Raw genomic sequence first — 26,807 nt, 5'->3', positions numbered from 1 at the left:
TCCTCTGATGAATAATTGTAACATGTGTCTTATACTTGTGGACTGGTTAGTGGAGAGATTAAGGACAGTTTCTGTTTTGTACTCCATGCCAAAATTTATTAATGCAATTCAAAGTTACATCAACTGTTTCTTCTCCACATTGTATAGTTAAATTATAATGAGTTTGCTATTAACAAAACCTTCCATTTCACCTCTTAATTTTCTTGGATAAGTCACTTTTTTGCTTATTACATTCATAGACTAACATATTTCCATGTCCTAGCTTAGTGATTGAAGTTAGACACACTCCTCAAAGACTTTAGAATTTTCTGAAATATCATGCATGCAAATAGTCTTGCACTACAGTGTGACAGTGACAGATGTTTCAATGGAGATGTGCAAAGAATGTATGGTAACAGAAAGGAAAGACACTTAATTCTTACAGTGGGGACAGAAGATGTGAGTATGTCAGTGAAGATAGAGGAGGTAGACAAAAATTGTCAGGAAAATGCTTATGGAGGAGAAAATGTTTTAACTAGAACCAAGGTCCCAGCCACCAAGTGAGTGAAAAAGAATGCTTTAAGTAGAAGGGATGACTTGTACTCTAGCATAAAACATCACGAACGTTCTGTGAACTACACAGGGCTGAGTATGGCCATAGCATGCCAAGCACACAGGAATTGGTGGCAGAGAGGCTGACTAAGTACATGGGTACCAATTCTTCTGTACGTTTCATGTGATAGTATGGAATTAATATTAACCTTATAAATAATGAGCTCATATGAAAAGATTTTAAATCAGAGAGGACATGATTAGGTAGATGTACACTGAAAAAAGTACTAGAGTGGTAACCTTTGTAGTGTGATCTGAGAATTGCAGGAAGCAAGGGTAGAGATGGGGTGGGTAATGGAGGCTGTTCCCATCTTACTAGTGAGAAAAAGCATGGAATCAAGACCAAGCCATGGCCATAGGAATTTAAAATAGGGGACTCTTTAGAGAGACTTACCACATAGATATATTTTGAATACTTAGGCACTTTGAGCACTTTCTTTTGTAGAAAATTGCTTACTAGAGAAGATTGAATCTAGGCCCATATCTCTCACAGTGTCCTAAACTAAATTCGAAATGGATCGAAGATCTAAATGTTAAAACAGGAACACTTAATCTGCTGGAAGATAAAACAGGTACAACTCTCGAAGACAAGAGGCAAGGAATTTCTGAGCAGAACCATAATTACACAAGAAATAATACCATGAACCAAAAAATGAGATCATACCAAATTAAAAAGCTTCTGCACAGCAGAGGAATCAACCAATAGAGTGAAGAGACAATCTACAGAATGGCAAAATTTTTAGTAGCTACTCCTTGGATAGAGAGCTAATATCAAGACTATATAAAGAAGTCAAAAATATTATGCCTCCCCAGATAAAAGATCCAATCAATAAATGGCCAATTAAAATAAATGTACACTTCTCAGAAGAAGTACAAATGGCCAATAAATACATGAAAAAATGTTCAACATGTCTGGCCATTAGAGAAATGCAAATTAAACCAACACTGAGATTCTACCTTACTGTGGAAAGAATGGCCATCATCAAGAAATCAAATAATAACAAATGCTGTTAAGACTGTTGGGAAGAAGGAACTCTTCTGCATGGTTGGTGAGAATGTAAATTAGTACATCCACTATGGAAATTGGTATAGAGATTCCTCAATAAAGTATAAATAGGAATTTCAATTGACCTAGCTATTCTTTTCCTGAAAGAGTTACATACATACCCAGGTTTATAGCTGTATGCTTCATAATAGCTAAATCTTGGAAGCACTCTATATTTCCATCAGTAGATGGATGGATTAAAAAAAGTGGTATTTATACATAATGGAGTACTATTTCACCATAAAAAGGATAGACTTGAGCCATTTGTAGGAAAATGTATGCACCTTGAGACCATAATGTTAAGTGAGATAAATTAGACAGAAAAGATTAAATATCTTTTGATTTCTCCTGTATGAGAAATCTAAAATATAAAGAGCAAAATAAAAGATAGATAATAGGAAATAGAGAGCTAGCTCTTTTGAAAAAGGGAAGGAGACCAAGAAATGGAAGGATGAGGAAGAATAGGGGATAAAAAAGGATTAAGATGCATCACGTACACATAGCAACTCTTCATGAGGAATTTAGTCATTATGTATGGCAAACGTACCAATAAAAAAAATTTATGTAAAAAACAATAAAAAAGAAAACTGCCTTCTACCAATCAGGGGAATGTATCTTCCCATCTTTGGATCATAAAACCCAGGTGGTTGTGCCAGGAAAAGGGAGGAACTCAGACTCCACCCAGGTCAAGGTGATGGGGTGGGTAATGCTGTCATAAGGTAGGGCACAAAGCACTAAGTTGGAGGGTGAGGAACCCTTTCAGACCTGTTACCAAGAAACATCCCAGTGGAAACAGGCAACAAGCCTTTGGCTATGTGTGAGAAACTCAGGAAGGGGCATTTTTGTGCTAAGTGAACCCATGAATCATCAATATATAGAGGACAGTTGGAACTTGAATATGCAATAGGTAAACCAGAAGAGAGCTGAAGGTGATAATGGACGTGTGGAGAAGGTTAGCCTTACAAGATGATCTTGAAAGACATGTTAGACAGAGAGCTGGTTAAAAACTTGGAGAAAATATTTTCATGGAGCTCATGGCAGAAAGCATTTACAATGCTCACAGAACATTTTGTAATACTGTGAAGTAGTGTTGGACATGGCTGTAGGAAATGTACTTTTGAAATAGTGATCTGTAGAACTGTCCCTTTTAAGGTGGGTCAGCTCATTTTGTAGAAAATTGCCAGCTAGAGATCAGGGGAGTATGTCCTTCCATCCACTGAACCTAATTCTAGTATATTCTGAATCTTCACATTCTGCATTGGGGTCGTGGCTAATTTTCAGTTAGAATGGGGTTAGAATTTCTTCTCTGTTTGTCCTTTGTTTTGTTTTCATAGAGCAGAATTCAGATAGAAGTGACTTTTCTACTGAAGTCTCACAGTTCCTGTAAAAATTCAAGCCATCTAAAAAGTAGTATCTACAGCAATTTTGTTTTTACTTTTAAATTGAACTCTGAATTTTTCATGCATTTGGATAATGGCTTCCTTTGGAGCAGAAAGAAGATATACTTATCTTAATGTCCCCAGGGCTCAACCCAAGAGAGCCCAGCCTTCAGAAGTGCTCAACAAATGCTTATTTTTGTCTTCCTTCTTTATGATTGATTACATAGGTCCATTTTAGAGAGCTTCCAAGCTGTTTTGAATCTTATTACCTTGCAGGGTCGCAGGTCACTCAATCAGCCAGTCCTTCCATGTTAGTTTTGAGTAAGCTGCAGGACTTTATTGAGGTCCTTGTACACCCTTTGGGAGACAGAATTAGGAGGAAGGAAGTCATGGGCATTGGTTTTCTGATGATGATCAGTTGATGGCTTCGCAGGTCTCTGCTCTTACTTCCCTCTGAGATTTGCATCAAGAATGAGTTGACACCCCCTGCCCCATGCCCCATGGTGTATTACATATATGCTTCCAAAAAAGTATCAGTGGGCTCTTCCTAGATTTAAGAAAAGCTGTGTTGTATTTTCATTTGTATATTGCTTTGTTTGCTATTTTAAGGCTTCTCAATTTTCTTGCTGCTCTTTTCTTTTGGTGTTCATTTCTATGACTATTGCTAGAAGAGGGTAGGAATTGGGAGGCCTTCTGCCTATCCTAGGTTCAGCTCTTTTCACTTTTTCAGAGCTCTATAAATTTAGGGTTTGCCCTGGCTGTGGCAGGAGGCAGTGGGACCAACAATGATATTTGCTCATTCTCCTCATATGCACAGAAGGATTTCTTGTTTGCTTCCTGGAAGACTAGGTTTCTTTCTCCTGAAGTTCTGATGTTCATAGCTATTTCTGCATTCTGAGTGTATTATGCTTGAGCAATTTTCTTTAATTTTTTTTATTTGTACATGGTTGTAGTACATAATGATTACATTCATGGTGGGAAGTTGGAATAATACATCTTAATTCTTTTTTTGATGTTGTTGCTTAAATTCTTTTATTGGTACATTTTAGGTATACAATACGTTTACATTTATCACTGGGTGTTTGTACCTGTACATGATGTATTTTGGTTCTTATTTTTTCCCCATCCCCTGTGCACCCTTCCCTATTTACATAGACTTCGTTTCCATTTTTTCCTTTTCTCATAATTTTTCCTTTCCCTTCTCTCAATTCTTTTTTCATCCCCTTCCCTTCCCCTCCCTCCTTCTATCTCTTGGTCCTCTTCCCTTTTGCAAAAGATCTGCTTTCTGTTTTCTATTATCTGTCTTTTATTTTTACTTTTTAAATTATTTATACTTAGATTTCTCATTCTTTGGTTATTTCATATTCCACATATGAAAATAATTTTTTAGTCTTTTTCTAATGGAAAATTGTTTTATGTAATAAAATTTTCAAAAATCTTACTTCTGAGTAGGGTGGAATTAGCATTTTTAAAAAAGTTTATTATTTTGGCTCTTTTATTTTCTTACAGACAGACTTCGTATGTATATATTCTTAATATATAAATGAGTGATCAAGTTCACAGAAGTGACCTATTGTATTGATTGTGGCTTTTTCTTTTCTGAAAGTGAGATTTCATTTCTTTTCTTTTATTCAGGGAATCAGCAGTCTCTTCAGTTCTTTAAAAGTGGTGCGTCTGTTACGATTGGGCCGTGTTGCCAGGAAGCTGGACCATTACCTAGAATATGGAGCTGCAGTCCTTGTACTCCTGGTGTGTGTATTTGGACTGGTTGCCCACTGGCTGGCCTGCATATGGTATAGCATTGGAGACTACGAGGTCATCGATGAGGTCACCAACACCATCCAGATAGACAGTTGGCTGTACCAGCTGGCCTTGAGCATTGGGACTCCGTATCGATACAATTCCAGTGCAGGGATATGGGAAGGAGGACCCAGCAAGGATTCTCTGTATGTGTCCTCTCTCTACTTTACCATGACAAGCCTTACAACCATAGGGTTTGGAAACATAGCTCCTACCACAGATGTGGAGAAGATGTTTTCAGTGGCCATGATGATGGTGGGCTGTAAGTATCTTGCTTTCCTTTTTTCTTTCTCAAAAATGGTTGATGTTCAGAATCTTCCTGATTCCCATCTCTGACAGGATAAAAATGAACTATTTTGTCTTCAGAAAGGTGTCTTAATCTATATCACTTACAATTGGTTTAAGTTTTATTCCAACTTAGAAAATAAAAATGCAAATACTATATTTCACTACGTAGAATGTGTTGACACATGAAAAATAGTATGGATAGAGCAGTGATGGCGGAGCTTTTAGAGTTTTTTAGACAGACTGCTGCAGTGCGTGTGCTATAGGCCCACCATCACTGGGACAGAGTAGCACAAAATCCAGAATGGGAACTCTGTGATTTAATTCTCTTTACAGTGCTGTACCTGGCTGAGTGCTCTTGAATGAACTGGTACCAGCATCTAGAGAGGAGGTATCTGGCACTTTCTGTAGGTTTTGTTGCAGTGTATTACATTCCAAAAAAATAGACAGGATTTGATGTGAGATACACAGTTTAGACAATATTTTAGTTAATATCTGAGTTCCAGAATGAAAGTTGATCTTCGGATATGTAAGTTTTTACAATTAAGACTACCCCAAAATGTTTATAAATCTAGTGTCTGTTAATATACTCTAGGTGGAATATATGACCGAGAGAATGAGTGATTTAGCAGAGATAAGTGTCTGAAGTTTTAAGTGTCTTCATGGTGTTCCTGGAAGTTCCTGGAAGCTCCCTTTCAGGAGCTCAAACACCGTTGTTCTGTGCTTAGATTGAAGCTGGATGGCACCAGAAGACCAGAACATTAAGGAAATACATACCCAAGAATCTGTTCTAAGACACCCTGAGAAAGACTTCACCATCACCTATACCTTTAAGTTGACTCTGATTTGTGCAAGTCTAGTTCTGATACCGAGGGCAACCTTAAGATTGTTGTACTAAAAGTGTAATTAGTGTTATTAGCATATTATAAGCCTTGAGATCATGGTCACTGGGTTTTGACCTAAGCCATCTTTTTTTTTTGACAGTACACATTACAGAGGCTTAGATTTTGACATTGGGAAAGATATTAGAGGGCATTGACTGGTCCTTTAAAGGTGAATAGCTCAGGTCTAAGAAACTAAGTTTGATAGGTCAGAATATTTGAGAGCTATCAGAGCACCAATGTTAGCAGCTATTAGCTTCTGTCATACTAATCCTTCTGTGTAAAGATACAGAAAACAAACAAACAAAAAGAACTCACAGGTTCTATTTGCAGGTTAGAGCTTGTTTAGTGCGAGCATTAAATTCCAAATGCTATTTGCTCTAGATGCTTTCAGGAGGAAGATGTTCTAATACACACAGAAATTTTGATGGTTAATTGAACTGATATTTAACATACCAAAGATGTCTTGGTAAGCTGTATTGGGAAAAAGGTGCTTCATAAATTCTGATGACAACATTTTGTCAGATATATTATTTAGTATTGTACTGCTTTTAACATTTATGCAATGCATTTTGCCTTTCGCTTTGCATAGTTAGATTTTATAAAATCATTTTTTATTTTGAAGTAATTGTAGATTGACTGGAGGTTGCAAAGATGGTACAGAGAGAGCCTTTGCTCTCTTGTTTCCTCCATCTTCTATAAGTATAGCAAAATATCAAATTGACCTTGGTACCATGAGTATGTGTAATTTGTAGTAAAGTTGAGACACAGAACTGTTCTATTACCACAAATCTCTCCCTCGCGTAACCTTCTTTTCCAGCCATCTCTAGACCTTGAAAACTAATAATCTATTCTCTGTCTCTATGATCTTGTGATTTTTGAGAATGTAATGTGAATGGAATCATGTCAAAACGTGACTTTTTGAAATTGGCTTCTTCCACTTAGCGTAATGCCCTTGACAGCCATCTAAATTGAATGAATTGAATAATTTCTTCCTTTTTATTTCTGAGTAGTATTTCATTGTTTTTTATATAACATTGTTTAACCATTCATCTACTGAAGGACGTTTTTGTTGTTTCTATTTTGGGGTTGTTACAAATGAAGCTGTGAATAGGTTTTTTATATGGGTATAAGCTCTGAAGTCTCTGAAATAAATGCTTAGGAATACAATCATATATATGTATCCAAACTATTTTGCAGAATGGATATTGTAGCATAGTTTTTGATAAGAGAATCATAGGAAAATAGAATCTACCTAGAGTCAAGGGACACCCTTATTCACTTTGTTTCTCAGGCTCTAAAGCTAAGAATCACGTTAAATTCCTGTGTTTTCATGTGTTACATCTATGCATGACAAGGCCTCTTGGCTTGGCCTTCAAAATACATTTGCTTAAATCTCTTTACTTCCATAGCTTATCACCCAAGACCAAGTCGCCAGCACCACTGATCTGAACTTTGAAGTAACTTATATGTTCTTCCTGTTGCTCTTCTTGCCTTCCAATCTCTTCTTAGAAGCCAGTGTCCCTCTTAAAGTAAATTAAATCATGCTGTTCCTCTGCTCAAGTCCCTCCACTGCACATAAAATGAATTCCAGATTCCCCACTCCATCTTTCAAGACCTTACAGATGTAACCCTTGTCTGTCTTACTCGCATTACTTTCTACTGTTCCTGCTTTGCTACTGTTGCGAATCTATCCTAGCTATCCTGTCTCTAAACACATCAAGTTTTGTACTGTGTAAGGGTCTTTATCGTTGTTTCCCCACTGCTAATTATGCTCCTCTCCGGACTTCCTTCCTGAATTCATACAGCTGTCCACCAAATCACTGTTTCAGAAGTTTCTCCCAACGCTATCCTAGTATAAAAACCACCCCAGTGCTAACACCCATACTCTCATTTCCTTTACTTTATCTACCAAGAACTGAAATCATGTTTAATCTTCTCTTCCTTTTCCTTCAGAATGTAAGCCCCACAGGAGTAGGGCCTTTGATGACATTTTTCTACTGATGTGTCCTTAACATCTAAATGATTGTGGGCAGCTCCATGCTCAATTTTAATTTGCTTCATGAATGAATGAGCTGAGGATGCCCCTGGCAGATATGATGGGATTTCCCATCCTTACACCCTCCCTGGGGAGGTCTCCGATGGAGGTGCCTGCCAGGATATCTTCACAACCCTAAGTCTTTTGTGAAAGACTCGGTGAGCTCACCTGTATTTTCTTTTTAGGTTGTAGTTATTTTAGCTGGCTTATCTAGCCTCAAGCCTTTCCTTGGCCTATTGCTATGTTTCAAGAAGCACCGACTCTTTCTCTCATCCCTTTAGATTGTCTACCTTTCCTACCTGTGGAGGAAATTTTCACATAGATTCAGTTGGGGTTTGGAAACTTTGATTCAGAATTGGTTCTGTTTCTCCTCTACTTCATGTATGGACAATTATACTTGCTAAATCTACATTTTTTTCCTCACCTCTTTTCTGAAGTTCCTGTCTTGATTTCAAGATGAAACCCTAGTTTTAAACTTGGTCTTTTTCTTTCCCTGGTTTATGCTGTCTCTTTTCAATCCTCTCACCTCCTCCCCCTCCCCCCTCTTCCTTCCTTCCTTCCTTCCTTCCTTCCTTCCTTCCTTCTTCTCTCCTTCTCTTCTTCCTTTTGTACTGGAGATTGTACCTGGAGCTTTTGCCGTGAACTACATTCCCAGCCTTTAAATTGTTTTTATTTTAAAATTTGAGACAAAGTCTCACTCGGATTCTCAAGCTAGGAACATGTGATCCTCCTGCCTCAGCCTCCTGGAGTGCAGGGATTACAGGTGTGTGCCACTTTGCCTAGGTAAGTCCAGTTTCCATGCCAAGAATTTTCCAGAGAGATATCTTTTAATTTTTTTTTTAGGTTTTGGATCTGTGGTAATTTCATGACATATCCTTTTAATAAACTTAAAAGATAATATTAATCTGTCTAAACTCATGAAGTGTTATAATGACTTTGCACAGTTCCAAGTTTCTTTGAGACACATGCATAAAATATCACCCAATGTGAATGTTGTGGTTGTTCATTAGCTTAATATTATTTTTCCTATTGTCTTCCTATGGAAGACAAACAAAATGAATCACAAGTGTTTTAGAACCCAATATGTGCTCTCAGGAATTTTGAGATGTGAAGGGGAGGAGGAAAAGGAAAGAGAGGTAGGAAGCACAAAGATTCATGCTTTCGTCTCTGCTAGGAGTCTGCTTTGCTGGCAATGGGAAAAGCAACACTTGTGACTTATAACTCAGAAACTATGGAAAACCTTTTGTCAAAAAGTTGATAGAGACATCAACCACTTAAATTCTGTTGAGAAAAAAATAGTTGCTACTTGTAAGTGATAGATTCTGTTTCTGGAGAAAGCTATTGTTTGCTTCCAGTAAAACTTAGAAATTTTAGTGCCAGCAAATCCAGCTCCTAGTCCTTTGGAAGCACGCCTCTTTCTCTTATGGTCTTCTCTCATGGCCTCCTAGGTTCTTGCCAATAATGGTAAATTGACTGTGAACTCTGTTCAGGAATTTAGTCTCAAGGTTCCTCTTGTTTATACCAGAAAAATCATCAAGAGAAATTACTGACTGTGGCCTCTCCTGATTCCAACTTCCTGAGCTCCCCTCCAGTTTGCTCCCATGTCTGCAGGAGCCCAGGACATTTCTCTTCCCTGATACCTAAGAGTTTCTTAGACTTAAAGCCTTTGTTCTTCTCTTTACCCCATGTGTGGAATCTTTGTGTTCACATTTCTGAACTCGTTGCTCGGTTCTTCTCAACATATGCCTATCATCATGTATTCTGTCTTTTTTTTTTTTGGTACCAGGGATTGAACTCGGGACCTTGTGCTTGTGAGGCAGGCGGCTGAACCACTGAGCTAAATCCCTGGCCCATCATGCATTCTTTACCTTTCAGAGTTTGCAGCGCATGATGCTGGGTGACCTGCACAGCTCAGGGGGCAGCCAGCACCACCACACACAGCCAGGTCCTCTCTATTTCTCTGTGTCTGTCCCTTCAGGAATTGATCCAACTGTTCTGCTGGTGTTCATGGAATCCACTATTGAAGGGCATTAGTGAAGGAGAATATTTTTGCAGTTCAGCTCTGTGGTAGTTGTGGAAAATAGCCATTTTTTTTAGATCAAGGATGTGGGTAATCTCTCTGCTAATTTGCTCAGTAAATACTTAATGATGCCTTCCTGAAATGTTTTCTAATCCATTTCATTTACATAATCATATTATTGAGCCATTAATAATTTTCCATTTTCCAAAGATTAGCAGACTGACTAATTTTGCTGCTATTCAGAAAACACCTCAGTGCACTGATCATTTGTTTTGATGGTTATAAAACAAAGGAGTACAAGTATGAAATTTTTCTTCTATGATTATCCTTTTAATATATTTTAATAAATCCTCTTCTAAAGACTCATCAAAAAAGCAATTACTTAGTTCCATCTTTATTGCTAAATTATCGCATAACCTGTATTTTAGTTAAATTAAGCCATCATAAAGAACTCTACATTTGCATCTTTCATTACAACTTCATAAAATTAAAAAATAGAAAATGAAAGTACAAGTATGAATAACTCTTTTCCATAATTTATGTTCAGACGTAAAATTTCTATCTCTGTATATACATGTATTTATTAAATAGATTATTAAAACATCATTGAGTATGTGAAAAACATCTGTCAAAAGGCTGCAAAGTTGGAATTTGAGTATTTATTTTATTTCAAAGCATTATTTACTCTTTCTGTTGCTATTTTTTTAGTTGGTAAGTTGAGGCAGCCTTACTAATATGGTATATGACAATCAGAATCTGTTCTTCTGTGATGCTGTATAAACTGAGACTTGAAAAGTGAAACTACAAACTATGGAAATTGCTGAGGTCAGACAAGAAACCAAGCCATAATGATGCTTATCTACAGTTTTCCAGAAGGATGTAATTGATGGTAGCTTAAACAGTCTAAAAACTTTCTCTTAAGGAGTGGTTTGGTTTATAATCTAGAAGGCAAATGGTTTAGTACATTAAAAAGTACAGCATGACCATGTGCCTGTAGGATGTGTATCAAGGGCAGTTTATATCTCTGTGTGGGTCACTAAATGCCACCGAGGAGCAGTTAGTTGCACACTTACCACTCAGCATCATGCAGAGGAGGCCAGTGCCATGTGTCACATTTTCAGGTGGAGAACTCATTTACCATCCTCCATAGGATTCAGAAAAACTCAAGCTATGAGTGTGGGCATTTCCCTGACCTTTATCCACTAGAAAAGAAAACAAGAAGACGCTCAGACCAAGAGACTCGGGAAAGAGCAAGTTGGGGGAAATTGCGTGAAGGATCACTGCTAAGTCATCTTTTAGTCACTGTGACAAAATACTTCTGATAAATAACTTAAAGGAGGAAAAGTTTATTTTTGCCCATGGATTCTGAGGTTTCTGACAATGGTGGGTAGGCTCCATTGCTTTTAGACCTGTAGTGAGGCAGAAATATGGCAGGAGGGCATGGTAGAGGAAACTCATCCACTTCCTGGCAGTCAAGAAGCACAGAGAAAGGGAAAAGCTAAAGAGGAGGGGCCAGGGCTCCAAAGTCACAGCTCCTGATCCACTGCCTTCAACTAGGCCCACTTCCAGTTTCCATCCTCTCTCAATGATGCCATCAGTTTGTAATCTCATCAGTGGATTAACCCCCCAATGAAGGTAGAGCCCTGTGATCCGGTCACTTCCCCAAAGCCCATAGGCAACCACATCCTTAATAAAAGGAGTCTTTTGGAGGACATTTTTGATCTAAATCATAGCATTCCACCCCTGGCTCCCAAAAGCTCATGTCTGTCTCATGGTGCAAAATGCATTCTGTCCATCTCCAAAGTCCTAAGAGCTTCAGCATTGCCCAAAAGCCCAAGTCCAGAGTTTCCTCAGAGATACAAAGTAAATTCATAGCTTTCAGCCCCTTAAAATTCAAAATCAAGTTCCGTACTTCTACCATACAATGGCACTGGGTAAACTTTCCCATTCCCAAGGGGAGGAATGGTGGCATAGAAAACAGGGATGGGATGAAAGTAAAACTGAAACCCCAGCAGGCAAACATTTAAATGCTATAGTTCTGTACCTGACATCCAGGATATGTGGTGGGGAGATGTGAGCTCCAAAGGGCTCAGGGTCCCCCCATGTCTTTGGTGGTAGGAGCCCACTTGGCCTCTCTTTTGGTCTTGGTCCACTCACAGCCCACAGCTTTCCTTAGCAGACACTCCATGCTCCTGGATCTCTTAACTCCTTGAGTCTGTATTGCAGCTTTAGCTTTACTCTCATAGCTTCATGCATCTCCTTTCTGGGTACTCCAGGGACTGCCCATATCACACATTGCATGGCCTCCAAGGCCTTCCTTTGAAACTTTGCTGGAAGCCTCCATCATCATGGAACTCTTACATTCTCTAAACCTGTAAAATTACCGTGCTGCCACCATCTGCTGTCAGCATGCACAGTGGACAAGCCAGGCTGTAACAGCCTCTGAGTGTCTGGGTGGCTGAAAGCAGGGAAACGTGTCTAGGTGTCCCTGAGTGAGCTGTGTACCATGAGAGCTCTCTTCCCAAAGCAAAGACTTTTGGAGGGTTTATAGTTTTATGTCCTTGAGCTTGTGATGGTGGGGCCTTGCTGATTTCTGAGGTGCTCTTTGTCCTGGTGCAAAGGACTGAAACGTAATATTTCCCATTTAAAACTGCATGACACAGTCTTTTGTGTCTGCATACCTATCAGCATTATGGTCTTCTAAGTTACACCAGAATTGCCCATCAATCTCATCTTACAATATTCTAAGGCTTTTCTGGCCACATTTCCAAATCTTGCCAAACTCTTTGTTCAAACAAGTTCCAAATGCTGCTGAACCTCATGATCAGGTATAGTCATAGCTGTGGGGGACAACCTTATTGATTATGCCCAAAGAAGGCAGTGAACAGTGCAGGCTGTAAAGAGTTAACCCCACAATTGGCTTGTTTTGAGAAGTGAGTCCAGCCGAAGCCTGTGTGCTGAGGTCAGAGTGACTCCATTGCCAAAGTTAAAGACTTCCATTCCCAGAGTTAAAACCTTCTTTACTAAAAAGACAAGGTTAATTACTAACCACAACCTATGCTTTATCTGTTCTGTTGCTAATTGAAGAATGCTTTGTCTTTTCCTTTACAAGCTTGCCTGCATCAGTAACATTTCCATAGCAACTACACATCCTCTCACGTAGCCCCTTTACCTCAATATAACTATGATGTCACCAATAAATATCCACAGCTCTGGGTGTTCAGGGCCTTGGCTTGTTCAGCCTTGCTTTAACATTGGTCATCCTGCCTCCCCATTTCTCTGTCTCTTCAATTCTGTCTTTGAGTTTTTCTTTTAACCTTGCTTTGTAGCACTGAGCAGGAGCTTGGAAACTTTCCCAGGGGTCTCTGATACACACCAACAATTCCAGTCCTGCTATCAGTTTTCTGTGTTACTCAGCTTTTCTTTGCTGTGACTTAATTACCTAAAAATATCAACTTAAGAGAAGAAAGGTTTATTTTGGGTCATGATTTCAGAAGTTTCAGTCCACCATCAGCTGGCTCATAGCTGTGGGCTGAAGATGAGGCAAAATGTCACGGCAGGAGGTTTTCATGAAGAAAAGCTGGTCACTTCATAGCAGCCAGGAAGCAGAGAGTGAGAGCCAGAGAGTGAGGGACTTGGAATCAAATGTAGTCCCAAATTTGTGCCCCCATGATTCACTCTCATGAACTATGATGCATCTTCTGGTTCTAGTGCCTCTCAATAATGTCATCAAATTATAATCTCATGAGTGGATTCAATCACTGATGAAGTTAGAGCTGTCATGATCCAGTCACTTCCTAAAAGCCATCAGCAGCCACACTGGCAACACTAAGACTGTTTTTAAGTCTATTTTTTATTCAAACCATAACAGCCATCTTAGAGAGTCTTTAAATCTTTCTGGATTTTAGTTTTTAAAACTACACTGTGAAATTCAGGAGTTAAAATAAATGGCTTTCAAGCCACCTTGTTCACTGTTAATGTTCTATAAATCTAAAACTCTGCTAGTGTAGTTGCATTGGTTTCTGTGGAATAGGGCTGGTTATTGGAGATGATGTTTACATGGAATGGGGATAGTGTAACAAAGATTTTAGGGTTTTTTACATACAGGGCATGCCTTGTTTTGTGGAGCAGAAGTGTTTTCTGGAAAAAGTATTTATGAAATAGTTGAGAGGTAAGATTGTCAGGGAATATTACAAAGATAAAGAATTACACTTTTGGAAAGGGAAATTTTTTTTTCCATGAAGAAATTAGGCAGTTAGGAGGATATTTATTTGGGAAAAGGTGGGGCCAGGGGAATGTGTGTATATTATGCCCTGTGGGGACCCTGGAGGATGCTTGGCCTAGCTGGATGTTCACGCAGGCCCCACAGTGAGTTGTTACCCTTTCCCAATATTAAAAAATGTACACATCTTAATATGGCACTTGAGTTAACACAGGGATAATATTAACTTATATGTTAAGTTTTTTCTTGTGCTTGCTATCGTGGTTTAGGTAGGAAATGAAGTGTGAACGTGCTGATTTTCATTTCTGGTTTTAGTTTTAGCCAGCTGGAGAGTGCTTTAAACCTAATGTTTATTTTGGAAACTGGGTCAATTCTTTGTGCCTGGTTTACCCTAGCTTGCAAGAAAGACTTCTTTCTTTTATCTTTTCTTTAATGAGATGAGTGTCCCATGAGGAAAAAAACATTTTGTGGAGCCCAGAGTTCAGGTACCTTTATAGGTACCTTTTTATGATTTAGTATTTCAGATGTACAGTCCAGTAGTTTTTAAAAAAGACTGTGTGATGTGCACTTTATTCCCCATTTCTTATTAAAAATAAAACTTATCTTTGACAGGAGTTTTCTTTTGTACTCATGATTCACTTTATGCCTTGTCACATTTTTCCAAGCTCTACGTTCTGTACAAGTTGAGTTTTTCTAGAAAATGACCAGTAATTTTCTCAGTGACCTACTAATTAGCCTGGACTCTTTGCAAAGATCTTGGTCTCTTTTACCGCTCAGAATTATTTAATTGATTCACAGTATCCGAGCTATTGTGACTGGCATTAGTGTTTGAGAGACACTTGATACTTCCCAGCCTTCAGTTAGTTTGTGATTTGGTGGGAGTGTCAGGCAAGAAAAGTGTCAGACCGAACCATGTCTCTGTCTCTTTGTCTCTCTGTCTCTGTCTCCCTTCCTTTTTATCCTTATACCCACTCCATCTCCATCTGGTCCCCATCTTACTTTCATTTCTACACCATGAACTAAGGTCTATGAGTTTGAAGAGAGGAATGAAGAAGTTGGGTTCCTATGATCAGGGTCTCTGCTTTTCCTGTTTTTTATTGTGTATTTAGCACAAAGCATTGTGTCCTAGTGGATAGTTGTGGTCATTGAACATGTGTTGAATGAATGAAGATGAAGCACACCTAGCTTAGTGACAGGGAGTGCAGGAGGCTTTTTTTTAGGACGAAGTGACCCTTGAGCTCAGAAGTAAAACACAAGTAGATGAATAAGGGAGGATGTAGGTACTTTCCAGGTACTGAGAACATATATTAAACAACATTGGAATGAGATAGCTTTTCTGGGGGAAGTCTGTGAATTTTACTTTGACTTCAGTGGGAAGTAGATACTGTATGGCTGGGGAGAAAGCATGGAACTTAGATGACTAAGGGCTTTCATAGTTTCATCAGGAGATTGCTGAATTCAGTTCTTCAGTGTGTGAGAGAGAGATTCGAGAAGACAATGGCTGTGGACAGAGAAACCATATAGGAAGCTGTTTAAATAATCCAGGAAGACATAAACTCAGGTGAGAAGTGTATGGAGGATAGTATAGGTTTAGAGTTGACAAATCATTTTTTTTAAAAGGCCATATAGTAGCTAGCTTACTTTTCATGGGCTATGGGGTTTCTGTTGCAGCTGCTCATCTCTGCTATTCTATTGCTCAGGCAAATGAGTGTGGTGGGGTTGCTAGTACAACTGGCTGACCAGATTTGGCATGTGTAGTGTCATTTCATTGTCTTTGAAAAGACTGTAGATTTTGGAACCAGGCAAACCTAACTTCATTTTTTCCATATCATCAGTTATTGAGAATTTACATCAGTTATCTAAAACATCATCTGTAAAGTGGAGAGAATAGTCTATACATGGCAGAGTTACTTGTGATACCCAAAAACAGATTGTATATAAAGTTCCTGAAGCATTTTAAAAAGTTGTAACTGGTGAATAAATGAATGTGCAAGGTACTATGGAAGTATATGAAATAAAGAAGAAATATGAAATATAGAAGATATATGAAATATCACTTTCTATGAACAGGTATTTTAGTCAAAGGAAAATTTTATTTTCTGGTGATTGTAAGATGATTTGGTGATATTCCAATACATTTAGCTTTAATTTCTAAGAAAATTGTGTACTACCCAGGATAGACTGACCTGGTAGGTAAAGTGGCATTCTGCCAGAGGAAAAACAATGGACACTTAAAGTGGTCCTTACATATGTAGTATCAGGGATCGACTGACATAGGATTTTAATTTTGCTTGAAGTGAAATATTTGGATTTTTTTCACATGCTAAAAAAACTCATAAAGCTATATATGACTATATATATATAGGATCCTATATATTTAGGATTTATTAATATAAATGTCACAATAAAAGGCCTTTCTGCATCGATTTAGGAATTGCATTCATATGCTCAGAGAGAGGATTTTCTTTAGAGCAATTTCTAAGCAAGTTCCTCAGAGCTGGTTTCAGAAATGTGACCACTTTCTATCTATTTATTGAATATTTACATAAGTTGTGAAGACTGAGTTTGGCCTCTGTAGGAGGTCAAGTACCAGGTGCACAGTGCTGCTTTTGGGTAAATAAGATGATCTTTATAAAACGAGAACTATATCCAGGTTGACTCTCAGGAAACACTGGAGGCTTCAGAAATTCTCTTTGAAGATACAGCTATTCATTTAGAAGCAAGTTCTATAGCTGCCCTTTTGATCCTCCCTTCTTTAAAGTTAAATTTATTTTTAACAGTCCCCCAAAGTCTTAATCTGGATATCTAATTTGGGAACCTCACCCATTTAAAATAAGTACAAGGCAAGGACACTTAAATGCATGAGTCTAGTTAGGCTTTTGCACGGGAGCAGGTCCAGCACTGACTTCCAGTAAAAGCCTGGTGTGGGCATCACAGACCTTGGGAGCTTTTCTTACTCTAGGCTGTGTGTGAGTTTGGCTGTCAGTTCACCTAGAAAAGGCCCCCAAAGATCCACGTTAGTAGACGTATCCATATCCCTCCAACTTTCTTCTCTTGGGAGGGCCTAATCAAAGAATAGCAGCAATTTCCCCATCCATGTGCTGACCCTCTAAATTCCCTCATCCTTTGCTCTACCATGCCCTAAAACTCCCTATTGGGACCTATCTGCCACTTTTTCTGTTCCAGGACTGCTGGGCAGTAGCTGGAGTTGAGTACACAGCCATGAGAACAAGCTCCACTCAAATGCATGGCTCACAGTCTTGGGAATCTTTACTGTTCCAAGCCCCTGCCTTCCATGTTTTGCTGAGCAGCTGTTCTTGTGCAGCTCTCTCATTTCCTCTTCCTCCTCTTCCCAGACCTTTACCCACCCATCTTCCTCTAAGTTGACGCCATTTCTTTGACTCATCTGTAAAAAATGAGGGTAGTGTCCTAGATGTGCTTCTTTTCCCACTGTTGAATCTCCTCTCACAAATTCAGGCTAGGGGAGGTGAGTGGTCAGTGTGCAAATGACCCTGGGCCTTGTAGCCCAAAGTGGTAGCTTTTATTTTGAGTCAGATGGCAAGGTGTGAGGAATTGGTGTCAGAGAGTGGCATGATTTGTTCTGTGTTTCATAAAGATCAACGTGGTTGCTCTGTGAAAAATATACTTCGAGGGATCAAGGATGGAAGGGGACAAGCAGGTTCAGAGTGGAGGTGAGAGATAATGGTGGTGGTAATTAGAGTTGGTTACAGTCTGAATTAGGACCAACAGAATATTAGGGAGGGAGAAGGAGAGTTCACATCAGACCAGGAGAGGGAGAGGAGGAAGGGGGGGGGTGTAGGTCTGAGCTGGCCATTTCTCATGTTGAGTGAATAGTCACATAGAGTTCAGTGGAGTGGTTCAGCATACAGGCAGATTTGCTTTGTAGCTTAATGTTTTTTATCCTCTAGCTGTTTAGTCTTCTTTCTTCCATATTAGTCACATCTCTATCTCTTTACTGTTTTTTTCTCATCAGCCCACAAGCATGCTCACATTTCTCTTCAGTCATCAGAATACATATATGTTTGTGAATAAAACATTTGACCTTGCATTCTCTTTACTTCTTGAGGATGGACATCGTCCCCAGAACCAGTACTCAGAGTACATTTATTAGATTTCACCGACATGTCTCATCCATATGCAAACACTGCCTTCATTTTCTTTGATGCTTCTTTCTCTGGTTCCCTTCTCACCTCTCTTGGTAGTTCTTCTCAGTTTGCTTTGCTGGATTACATCACTCTTTCTCTCTTAAATATTAAAAACTGTGATATTGGAAACAAATCATTGAAAGATACAGGCCAGCTGTCCTATAAGACTGAGCAGTTTCTCCCACAGGAGTGGTTTAATGGAATCCAGCCCACTCTCAGGCATTTCCCTGATCATTGTGATAGTCCTGCCATTAAAAAATCCTGCTTTGTGAGTCCTTAGCCCCATAGAGAGGCCCCTGTAAGATTGCCATTCTACTCTGTGAGAGATGTTTATTTCTAGCTCCCTGGTATCTTGGGCTGTGTGTCACACTGGCTCCTGGTCTCCCTGAAGCAGAAACAAATGAGCTTTCAGGGAAAGGTGGAGAAGGCATTTGGAGCATGGAGTACTGCCTGGCAGGCAGGGCAGGGAGGACTAGGGTGCTGATTACCATAAGAAGAGACTCTTTGAGGACTCCACTCTCCCCTAGCTCTGTGTTGGGAAAAATAATTAGGAAATGATGATTCACAATACCCTTTCTCTGGCTCACTGCCATAAGGCCCTTTTCCCGAGTCCATCTGAAGTGTCTCTGTGACTCTGCATCCCATTGTCCTGATATTATAGTCTGTAAAATGCATTCTTTACTTCAGCCTTTATACACTTACTACCCGCTTCTTCAACTAGAATGGTGGTACAAATACAGGAAGCTTGTTTGTCGGATTCAAGTCTGTATTTCTAGCGTAACAGGACCACAGTAGATACTCAGAAAGTTATTTTATCTATCTATCTATCTATCTATCTATCTATCTATCTATCTATTTATTTATTTATTTATTTATTTAATTTTTAGTACCAGGGATTGAACTCGGGTCCTTCTGCTTTTGTGGCAGGCGGCAGAACCACTGAGCTAAATTCCCAGCCCCAGAAAGTTATTTTTGAGGAAGTGAGTGGATCTTGATCCTCTATATTTGGCAAGTTGTATATTCAGGACAAAACAGAACCACATTAGTTCTAAGCACAAGGGGTGATTGAAAACTATGGTGAATGTTTAAATTTAAAAAATTACAGTAAGATACGCACTGCCATCAGTCTTCCTCAGAATACCCCCTCTTGCTTTGAGTGTACTTATCTCATCATTTTTGCCACTTTTGGATGCAGTTCTGGAAGTTTTCTTTGTGAATGTCTTCTTGAGATGCAGTTAAAAAATACAGTAAATGCTGCTGCTCAGTGTCATGTAAGGAAAGGCAGGCTTGTAAGAAAAAATTGGTGTGTCCTCATCCACCTTATTCATTGCATGGGATCTGGCACTGTGTGACTTCTGACTTCCCCAAAGTCAAAATGACCATGAAAGGTAAACGTTTTGAGTTGATTCAAGACCTCAAGGCAGCCGTAACAGTACAATGAAAGACACCCATGAAAGAGGCCTTCTAGAACTGCTCAGGAAGTAGCAAGAATGATGGGATAGGTGTGTTTGAAGCAAGATGAGAGTATTTTGAGGGAAATTAATGGTAATGTATCTTTTACTGTAATTTTATTTTTTTTATTTTATATTTTTTTGGTACCGGATATCGAACTCGGGTCCTTGTGCCTCGCGCAGCAGGTGGCGAAACCACTGAGCTAAATCCCCGGCTCTCTTTTACTGTAATTTAAAAAAAATTAAACACATACTATTTTTTTTTTAGTCATGCCTCGTACTTCAGTGGTGCTGAAGTTTTAAATGGTGCTGAAGGTTTTTTTTTTTTTAATTATAGTAAAATGTGGGCATAAAAACATAGGGCTGATTTTTGGATTGTGACCCATCCTCCCCTTCCCGCCTTTCCGAGAGCCCTTGAGTGCTCTGTCTGTCCGGTTGTACAGCTGCACTGTATCCGTCCTGTCCAAGTCCTGGATGGGAAGCAGGATATACTCTGCTGCTTCTGGGTTTCCTTCCATGTGTTTTGCTACCTGGTGTAGTTCCTTTTATTGTGGACACCTATTTACTTCTTCTGTCCCTTTCATGTCTCTTGTTTTCTGGAAAAGAGCTAAGATTTTAATAGTAATAGCAATGCGCACACACACACACACACACACACACACACACACACACACACACACATGGCTATTTGCTGCCTCAAAGCCTGGTACTTTCAAAGAAAATTTATGTTTTCAAAACTATTGTTTTGGCTATAGGCTTTAAAAATGTCTAATTTGAAACTCAAAACTAAACTGCTTCCTTTAATCTTAGCTGTATACACATTGGTCTTGAAAAATGACTTAGTTTCAGGGGGAGAGCAGAAAGGCCGTTAGGAAGAACTCGGAATTAGAGAGACGGAAAATACTTTGGGGTGTGTGTGTGTGTGTGTGTGTGTGTGTGTGTTCCTTCTCCTCAATCATAAGTAAACCTTGGAATAAATGAATTTGTCACACTTCCAATTTTTTATTTTTTAATGTTTTTGTTTATTAGCAATAGCACCTAGGAATTTAAGTGATTTGTACCATAAGTAGAATTTAATGATGAGGTTTGGATTGCCTTCTATAGAAGGCAACATAAAGTCAGAACTGTTTCAACTTAATCAGAAACAAATATTCTTTTTATTGTTGTTGTCTTCCAAGAACCAAAACTGTGTATGTTAGAGAAACTTACCCAACTTTCTCTGTATTTACCCAAAGGGAAATTCCAGGGGCTTCTGATGTTGGAGCTTAGCGTTATGGGGCTATGTGACAAGTTAGTCATTAAAGAGAAAAAGATGATTGTAGTGGGATTTGGTTAATAGGACAAACCAGAAAAGATAGCTGAGATGTATAAGACAGAACCCGGGCCCCAAGGAAGAAGGGAAGGAAATCCCAAATATTTCTCACTCTTCTAGTTTTTCTACCTTCTTTTTTATTTAATCTGCACTACGATTCAGATTGTTGCCATTTTTTAAATTTAAATTTTAGATCAAAGTAACATGATTTATGGAGCCCAATTGTGCTGTATGGTTTATTTTATTTTATTTTATTTTATTTTTTTTGCTGTATGGTTTATTGTGAAAGATGGAAACTTCCTCCTCTCCATGCCTTTCCCAATTTCTCAGAGATTACTTTCAAATCACTCTCATTTTCATTCTTTACCTCTGACATGATTATTGGAGACGATTTTTAATTTCAGTCATTTTTTAAAATAAATTTTATTTTATCCCATTCTCCCAGCCCCCTCCCCTCCCTATGTACAAAAGCTTTGTTTCCATTTTTTCCTTCTATTTTCACTTTTTTCTTATCACTTCCTTCCTTTCTCCCTCCCTCCTCCCTTGTTCCCCTTCCCATTCAGTCATTGTTCATTGTCTTTCATCTTTGGAAGATGAAAATGTAATTCTCTTACTATTTTCCTGTCCCTTAACTGTTGCTACATACACACCTTTTTTTAAATGTTTGCCTTTTCAAGTATATTTAGATCACAATGTTGATTGAAGCAACGGTTTCTCTTCATTAGCAAGACTATACAAACAGTTGTCACAACTGAGTCCTGTGGCTTACTATGATTATTTGCGGGTAGATTTGGTTTTCTGTAGGGTAATCATTAAATTTTTTTTTCATGTTCTTCCTTTAACTTATTAACTGAACTCTCCTCTCTGTTGTAACTCTAATCTCAGTGTGTTCTTATTAGGTAGTTAGAGCTTCTCTCTTAGGATGAATCTCTTTTGGAGCCTTTGGATTTGACCAGTCTGGGCTAGTTTCTGTAGGATCAACACAGCTCTCAGCCTGTCATCCCCCTTCATCTATGGGACCTTTGGCATTCTTATGTTGTGAATCCTTTGTTTCCTACATCTACTTTAGGATCTTCTTTTGACATCATGCATTAGGAAATATCATGACCACCTCTCTTTCTATGAGTCTATTTTCATCTACTATGTAAGGCTCTCATGGAGTGTTTCATTATTTGGAAATACTGATTTTTCACTCTTTAAATAGTTTGAGTTGTTCTAGGGATGATTTCCTCCTGGTTTTTCTTTTTCTCTTTCTTAAAATTCTTATCATTTGGATATTGGATTCCTTGGATTGGTTTTCTAGTTTTTGTATCACTTTCCTTCTCTGATTTCATCATTTCTTTTCTCTCTGTGGTCTAGAATTTTCCTGTCGCTTACTTGTTTTTATTTCTTCTGGCCCATATTCATTTCTAAGAACACTTGTGTTTGGTCTGTGTTCCTTCTTTTAGTATTGTGGTTTGTTTGTTTTTCTTCAGGAATGCACAATCTCCTCTCACTGAGGACATGAGGAGATAGGTCTATGTAGAGTTTCATAACCCCATGTAGCCTCTACTTCCTTCAAAATGATTTTTGGTTTGTGAGGTTTGCTCTCGTTCCCCATGTTGAAGTCTTTCTGCAGATTTCTGAGGACCCAGGATGTCAATTTATGACTGGACTTGTGACTGTGCTCTTAGTTTGGGGAGAGCTGTTGGGTTCTTTTGTAGGAAACCCTCAGTATCAGCATTTTTGAGTCATTTCTTTTGGGCTGCTGACTGATTCAGAGAGAAATTTTTCAATTTTCATCCTGAAGAATACAACCCTTGCAATCCAGCTTGCTGGAAATTGACTGGAGAACGGAGCTGAGGGTTTAACATTCAGTATGCAACCTTCCACGTCCCCTCCCTCTCAGTTTCAGAAGGGAACCTTTACTCTCTGCAGTTACTTCAGTTCAGAGACCCTCTCCAGTTAGAAAACTAAGGTGTGAGGAGGGAAATTGACCAGTTCTGTGGAATTATGGAGGCTTCAGTGATGTGAGGTGGGCCTCCATCTGCTTCTTAGACATTCATTAAATCCTCCTGTTTCTGCTCTACTTTTGGTCTCTCAACTTGCAAGGTACTTTATGCTGGCAGTTCCTGGGATGCTTGGTGTTTCAGTGGTCCCCAAAAGGTTGCTTCTTAGTTTTCCCTCCTAGTTCAAGAGTTAGCTGTCTTGGATCTGCTGAGTCAGTTACTAGCTGTCCTTTGTTTTCCAAGTTTTGTTACTATTGTGTTTTCTATTGTTCTATTTGCCACTGAGCTTCTGTGACATTAAAAAGTCCATTTATTGTTATTCTGTGGTCTTTTGAGAGGAACCAGAAATATATCCATGTAGTCAGTCCTATATCATTGGCTGAATCTTTCTGTGTCTTTGCATGGTTGTCTTATTTGTCCTGACTATCAGTTATTTCATTTACAGAGTTATATAGCTCTTGGTCAAAAACTCCTCATGGTTATTTATCATTTGGCTCAAGTTACTTGTCAGGAAAGATCATTACTTTGTTTTCAGAGGTCCACTGCTATCATGTCTAGTTAACCTGTATGACTATTTGCTCTATGATTGGCTTCTCAGCTCTTTTGTGTGGTTCTTGCTCTTTGAATATTCTGTGCAGTAGTGTACAATCTTTGCTTATTCTCTCTCTATCATGTCTTAGTCACTTTCCTGTAACTGGGATATACCTGACTCCCATAACTTAAAGGGAGATTAATTTATTTTTGGCTTTTTGTTTATTCAGTCCACAGTTAGCTGGTTGCAAGGCAGAAACAGTGTGGCAGAGGGGTATGGCAGAAGAAAACCTGCCCAAACCATGACAGCCTGGCAGTAGAGTGAAGGGAGGGGCCAGAGAGTGAGAGATACTCATTCAGGTGAGGCCCCAGTGACCTGCCTCTTCAGTCAGGCCCCACTTCCTAACAGCACATTCAACTATGAATTCATCAGAGGATTAAGCCACTAATGAGTATAGCACCCCATGATCCAATCACCTTCTGAAAGTCCCACACCCAAACACATGAGACTTTTGAGGGACATTCTAGATCTAAACCAGCATATTAGATCAAAGCTTTTTCTGTCACTGCATGGTTCCTCAAGCCCGTCTCCAGCAGAGGATCTTCTATAATCCCTATTTAGATAAGCACTGCACTGCAAAGCAAAAATGATTACATACTCTTTGGTTTACTAGGTTAAGTCAGTGGTCTTTTTCCCTTGAGGCTATACTTGAGGGTTAACAGAAGATATGGCATTTACTAGGATCATGGATTAAACTGGACCTAAACATCTTAAATTTCTTAAGGTTAGGATTCTGTTACACTCTTTGGACTAGAAGTGGTAAGCAGTAAAGGGATGAGAGGAAAGACCACTCTCAGTAATATTGGCTAAAGTTAAAGCAATTGGGCCTAAAATTCTTCTATCAGCCTATAATAAATAGCATTCTATAGTCTTCAGAGAATTCAGCACAGCACTGTTTGGATTTTTATGAGAAACCTGTTAGTGTTTTTCAGTTTGCATTTGGGCTGAAATATTGTCAGATCAGAATACTGAGGCCGCCAGTATAGGATGCAAACATATGAGCCTCTGATGAAAGCTGCTTTCAGTCCAAGTCACTGAGCTTCCTGGGAAGCTGTGTCCTCTGAACATTGTTACATAAGCATGGCCTTTAAAATCTAGCCTGAGCCATAAGTAAATGTGCTTATAGGGTGTGGATCTATAGATCAAGCCAGAATGAAGATGAAATGTCTCCTTACTTGGATCCTAGAATTTTTTCTGTTGTCAGATAGAAATTGGTTTACTGAAATTTAAAATAAGGAAAGGTTAATTAATAAAAATCATCATAATTAGAGGGAGAAAGAAAACTTTAAAAGTGTTGTGATTAAAGGCTGTGTCTCCGTTATAATTTGAGTAGCCAGAGTGTCTGTGTGAACTGGAGTCAGGAAGGGAAATCATTGGCACAGGATGAGTTCAGAAAGGTAATGGGAGCAGATCATGCAGGTTCCTAGTGACTGTTTTATTCTGTGGATGTGTACTTCTAGAGGATTCTGAGTAGAAAATGACATCAGCTGACCTGTTTTAACAGAATCACTCTAACTGTTGCACTGCAAGTAAATACTATGGCAACAAGGTAGAGTTAGGAGGGAGATGATTTAAGGAAGTTATTGCAGTAATCATAGTGGAAGATGATGGCAGCTTGGACCAACTAGCAGTGGGGATGGTGCAAAGGGTTAGACTCTGGATATGTTTTGAAGACAGATCCAGCAGAATTTGGTGATGGAGTGGTGTTCAGAATTTGATGATAGATCAGATATGGGGTGGTGTTAAAGTAAGAGAGAAATTAAGGATGGCTTCAAGCCTTGTTTGGTCTATATATCTCTAGGGATGATGAATAATTTGGGGAAAGCAAAATATTTTTGAGTGAACAGATGTGGTGGAATTAAGAGTTTTGGTAAGTCATGTTAAGTTTGAGATGCTTGTTAGACATACAAGTACAGATACCTAGTAGGTGATGGAATAGACAAATCTGAATTTCCCTCTGGGAGAGGTCATTGCTGGAAACATACATTGGGGAATTGTTGGGACAGATGATTTTTAGTCGTGGGGCTGTGATTGAATATGCATGGAGAAGTGGTCTAAGTATTAAACCCTGGTGATGCCAATAGTTAGTGGTCGGCAAGATGAGAAGAAACCCAGCAAATAGACTAAGAATCAGGACTCTATGAGTCAAAAAGAAATCTCGCAGTAAAGTGTTCTGTAAGCCAGTGGGAGAGACTGTTTGAAGGAGGAGTGAATGAGCAGCAGTGGGGAGTCCTATGTGTAGGTTAAGCAGGATGAGATCCAGGAATTGGTTGTTGGATTTTGTAGTCGGGTAGTCACTGGTGACTTTTTGCAGATTTGCTATAATCTTGGGGGCCAAAGCACTTATTAACCTTTTTTCAGCCTCAATTTCCTCAACTGTAAAGTGTGGGTAATGCTATTACCTACCTCATAGGATTGTTGTGAAAACTAGAAAAAAAAAAGAAAAATCATTCATATAAAATGCAGAGAACACTGCCAGACACATTATAAATGCTAAACAAGTATTCATAGTTTCTAGAAACTTCTGTTCAGGTTCTCATTAATTGTCAGTCATGATCTTTTGGTGAGGTCGTGCAACTAACTAAGAATCTGTCTACCTGCATGAGCATCTATCTGTGTACCTCCCTTTCAGTCTGTTGTCACAGATCTTGGCCAGTGTTGCACCAAAGTACAGTATAGGTAAATGGGAACAGTGCAATGACTCTGCCAAGCAAGAATGACGTTACATCACATGATTTCTTCTGGAGGACCATGTGCTGTATCTTAGAGATCACTCTATATTTCTGGATGCTTAGGGATTCTAAATATTGTCCAGTGATGTTCAGCTCACCAGTCTCCCATTGGAATTCATTTCATTTTCCTATTCCTTTTCGTGAAAACTATAATGGCTTGCCTCGTTATTGTTTTGTCAATTCTGCCTTCTTCAGATGTGCCTGGAAGTGGCAGTTATGTCATTAGCAAGTTCTCTACAGTTGATGATGTCTAATAGAGCCAGAATGTATGAACTCACTTAGTGCTATTACTGTTTTGTTTTTCA

At 38.9% G+C, this 26,807-nt stretch overlaps 1 protein-coding gene across 1 annotated transcript in view; it reads left to right on the top strand.

Moving 5' to 3' along the window:
• Window positions 1-26,807, top strand: part of Kcnh5 (potassium voltage-gated channel subfamily H member 5) — a 393,245-nt gene that overhangs the window by 119,905 nt on the left and 246,533 nt on the right. Inside the window, exon 7 of the mRNA XM_004837427.3 lies at window positions 4,651-5,077. Coding sequence (XP_004837484.1) covers window positions 4,651-5,077 — 427 coding nt within the window. The remainder of the gene's footprint in view (window positions 1-4,650; window positions 5,078-26,807) is intronic.

Source organism: Heterocephalus glaber, unplaced genomic scaffold (assembly GCF_053883595.1).
Source record: "Heterocephalus glaber isolate CG9 unplaced genomic scaffold, H.glaber_assembly_v1.0 deba00001608, whole genome shotgun sequence".
NCBI classification, from domain to species: Eukaryota; Metazoa; Chordata; class Mammalia; order Rodentia; family Bathyergidae; genus Heterocephalus; species Heterocephalus glaber.
Note: the sequence above shows the minus strand (reverse complement) of the source record. Positions and strands in the feature narration are given on the sequence as shown.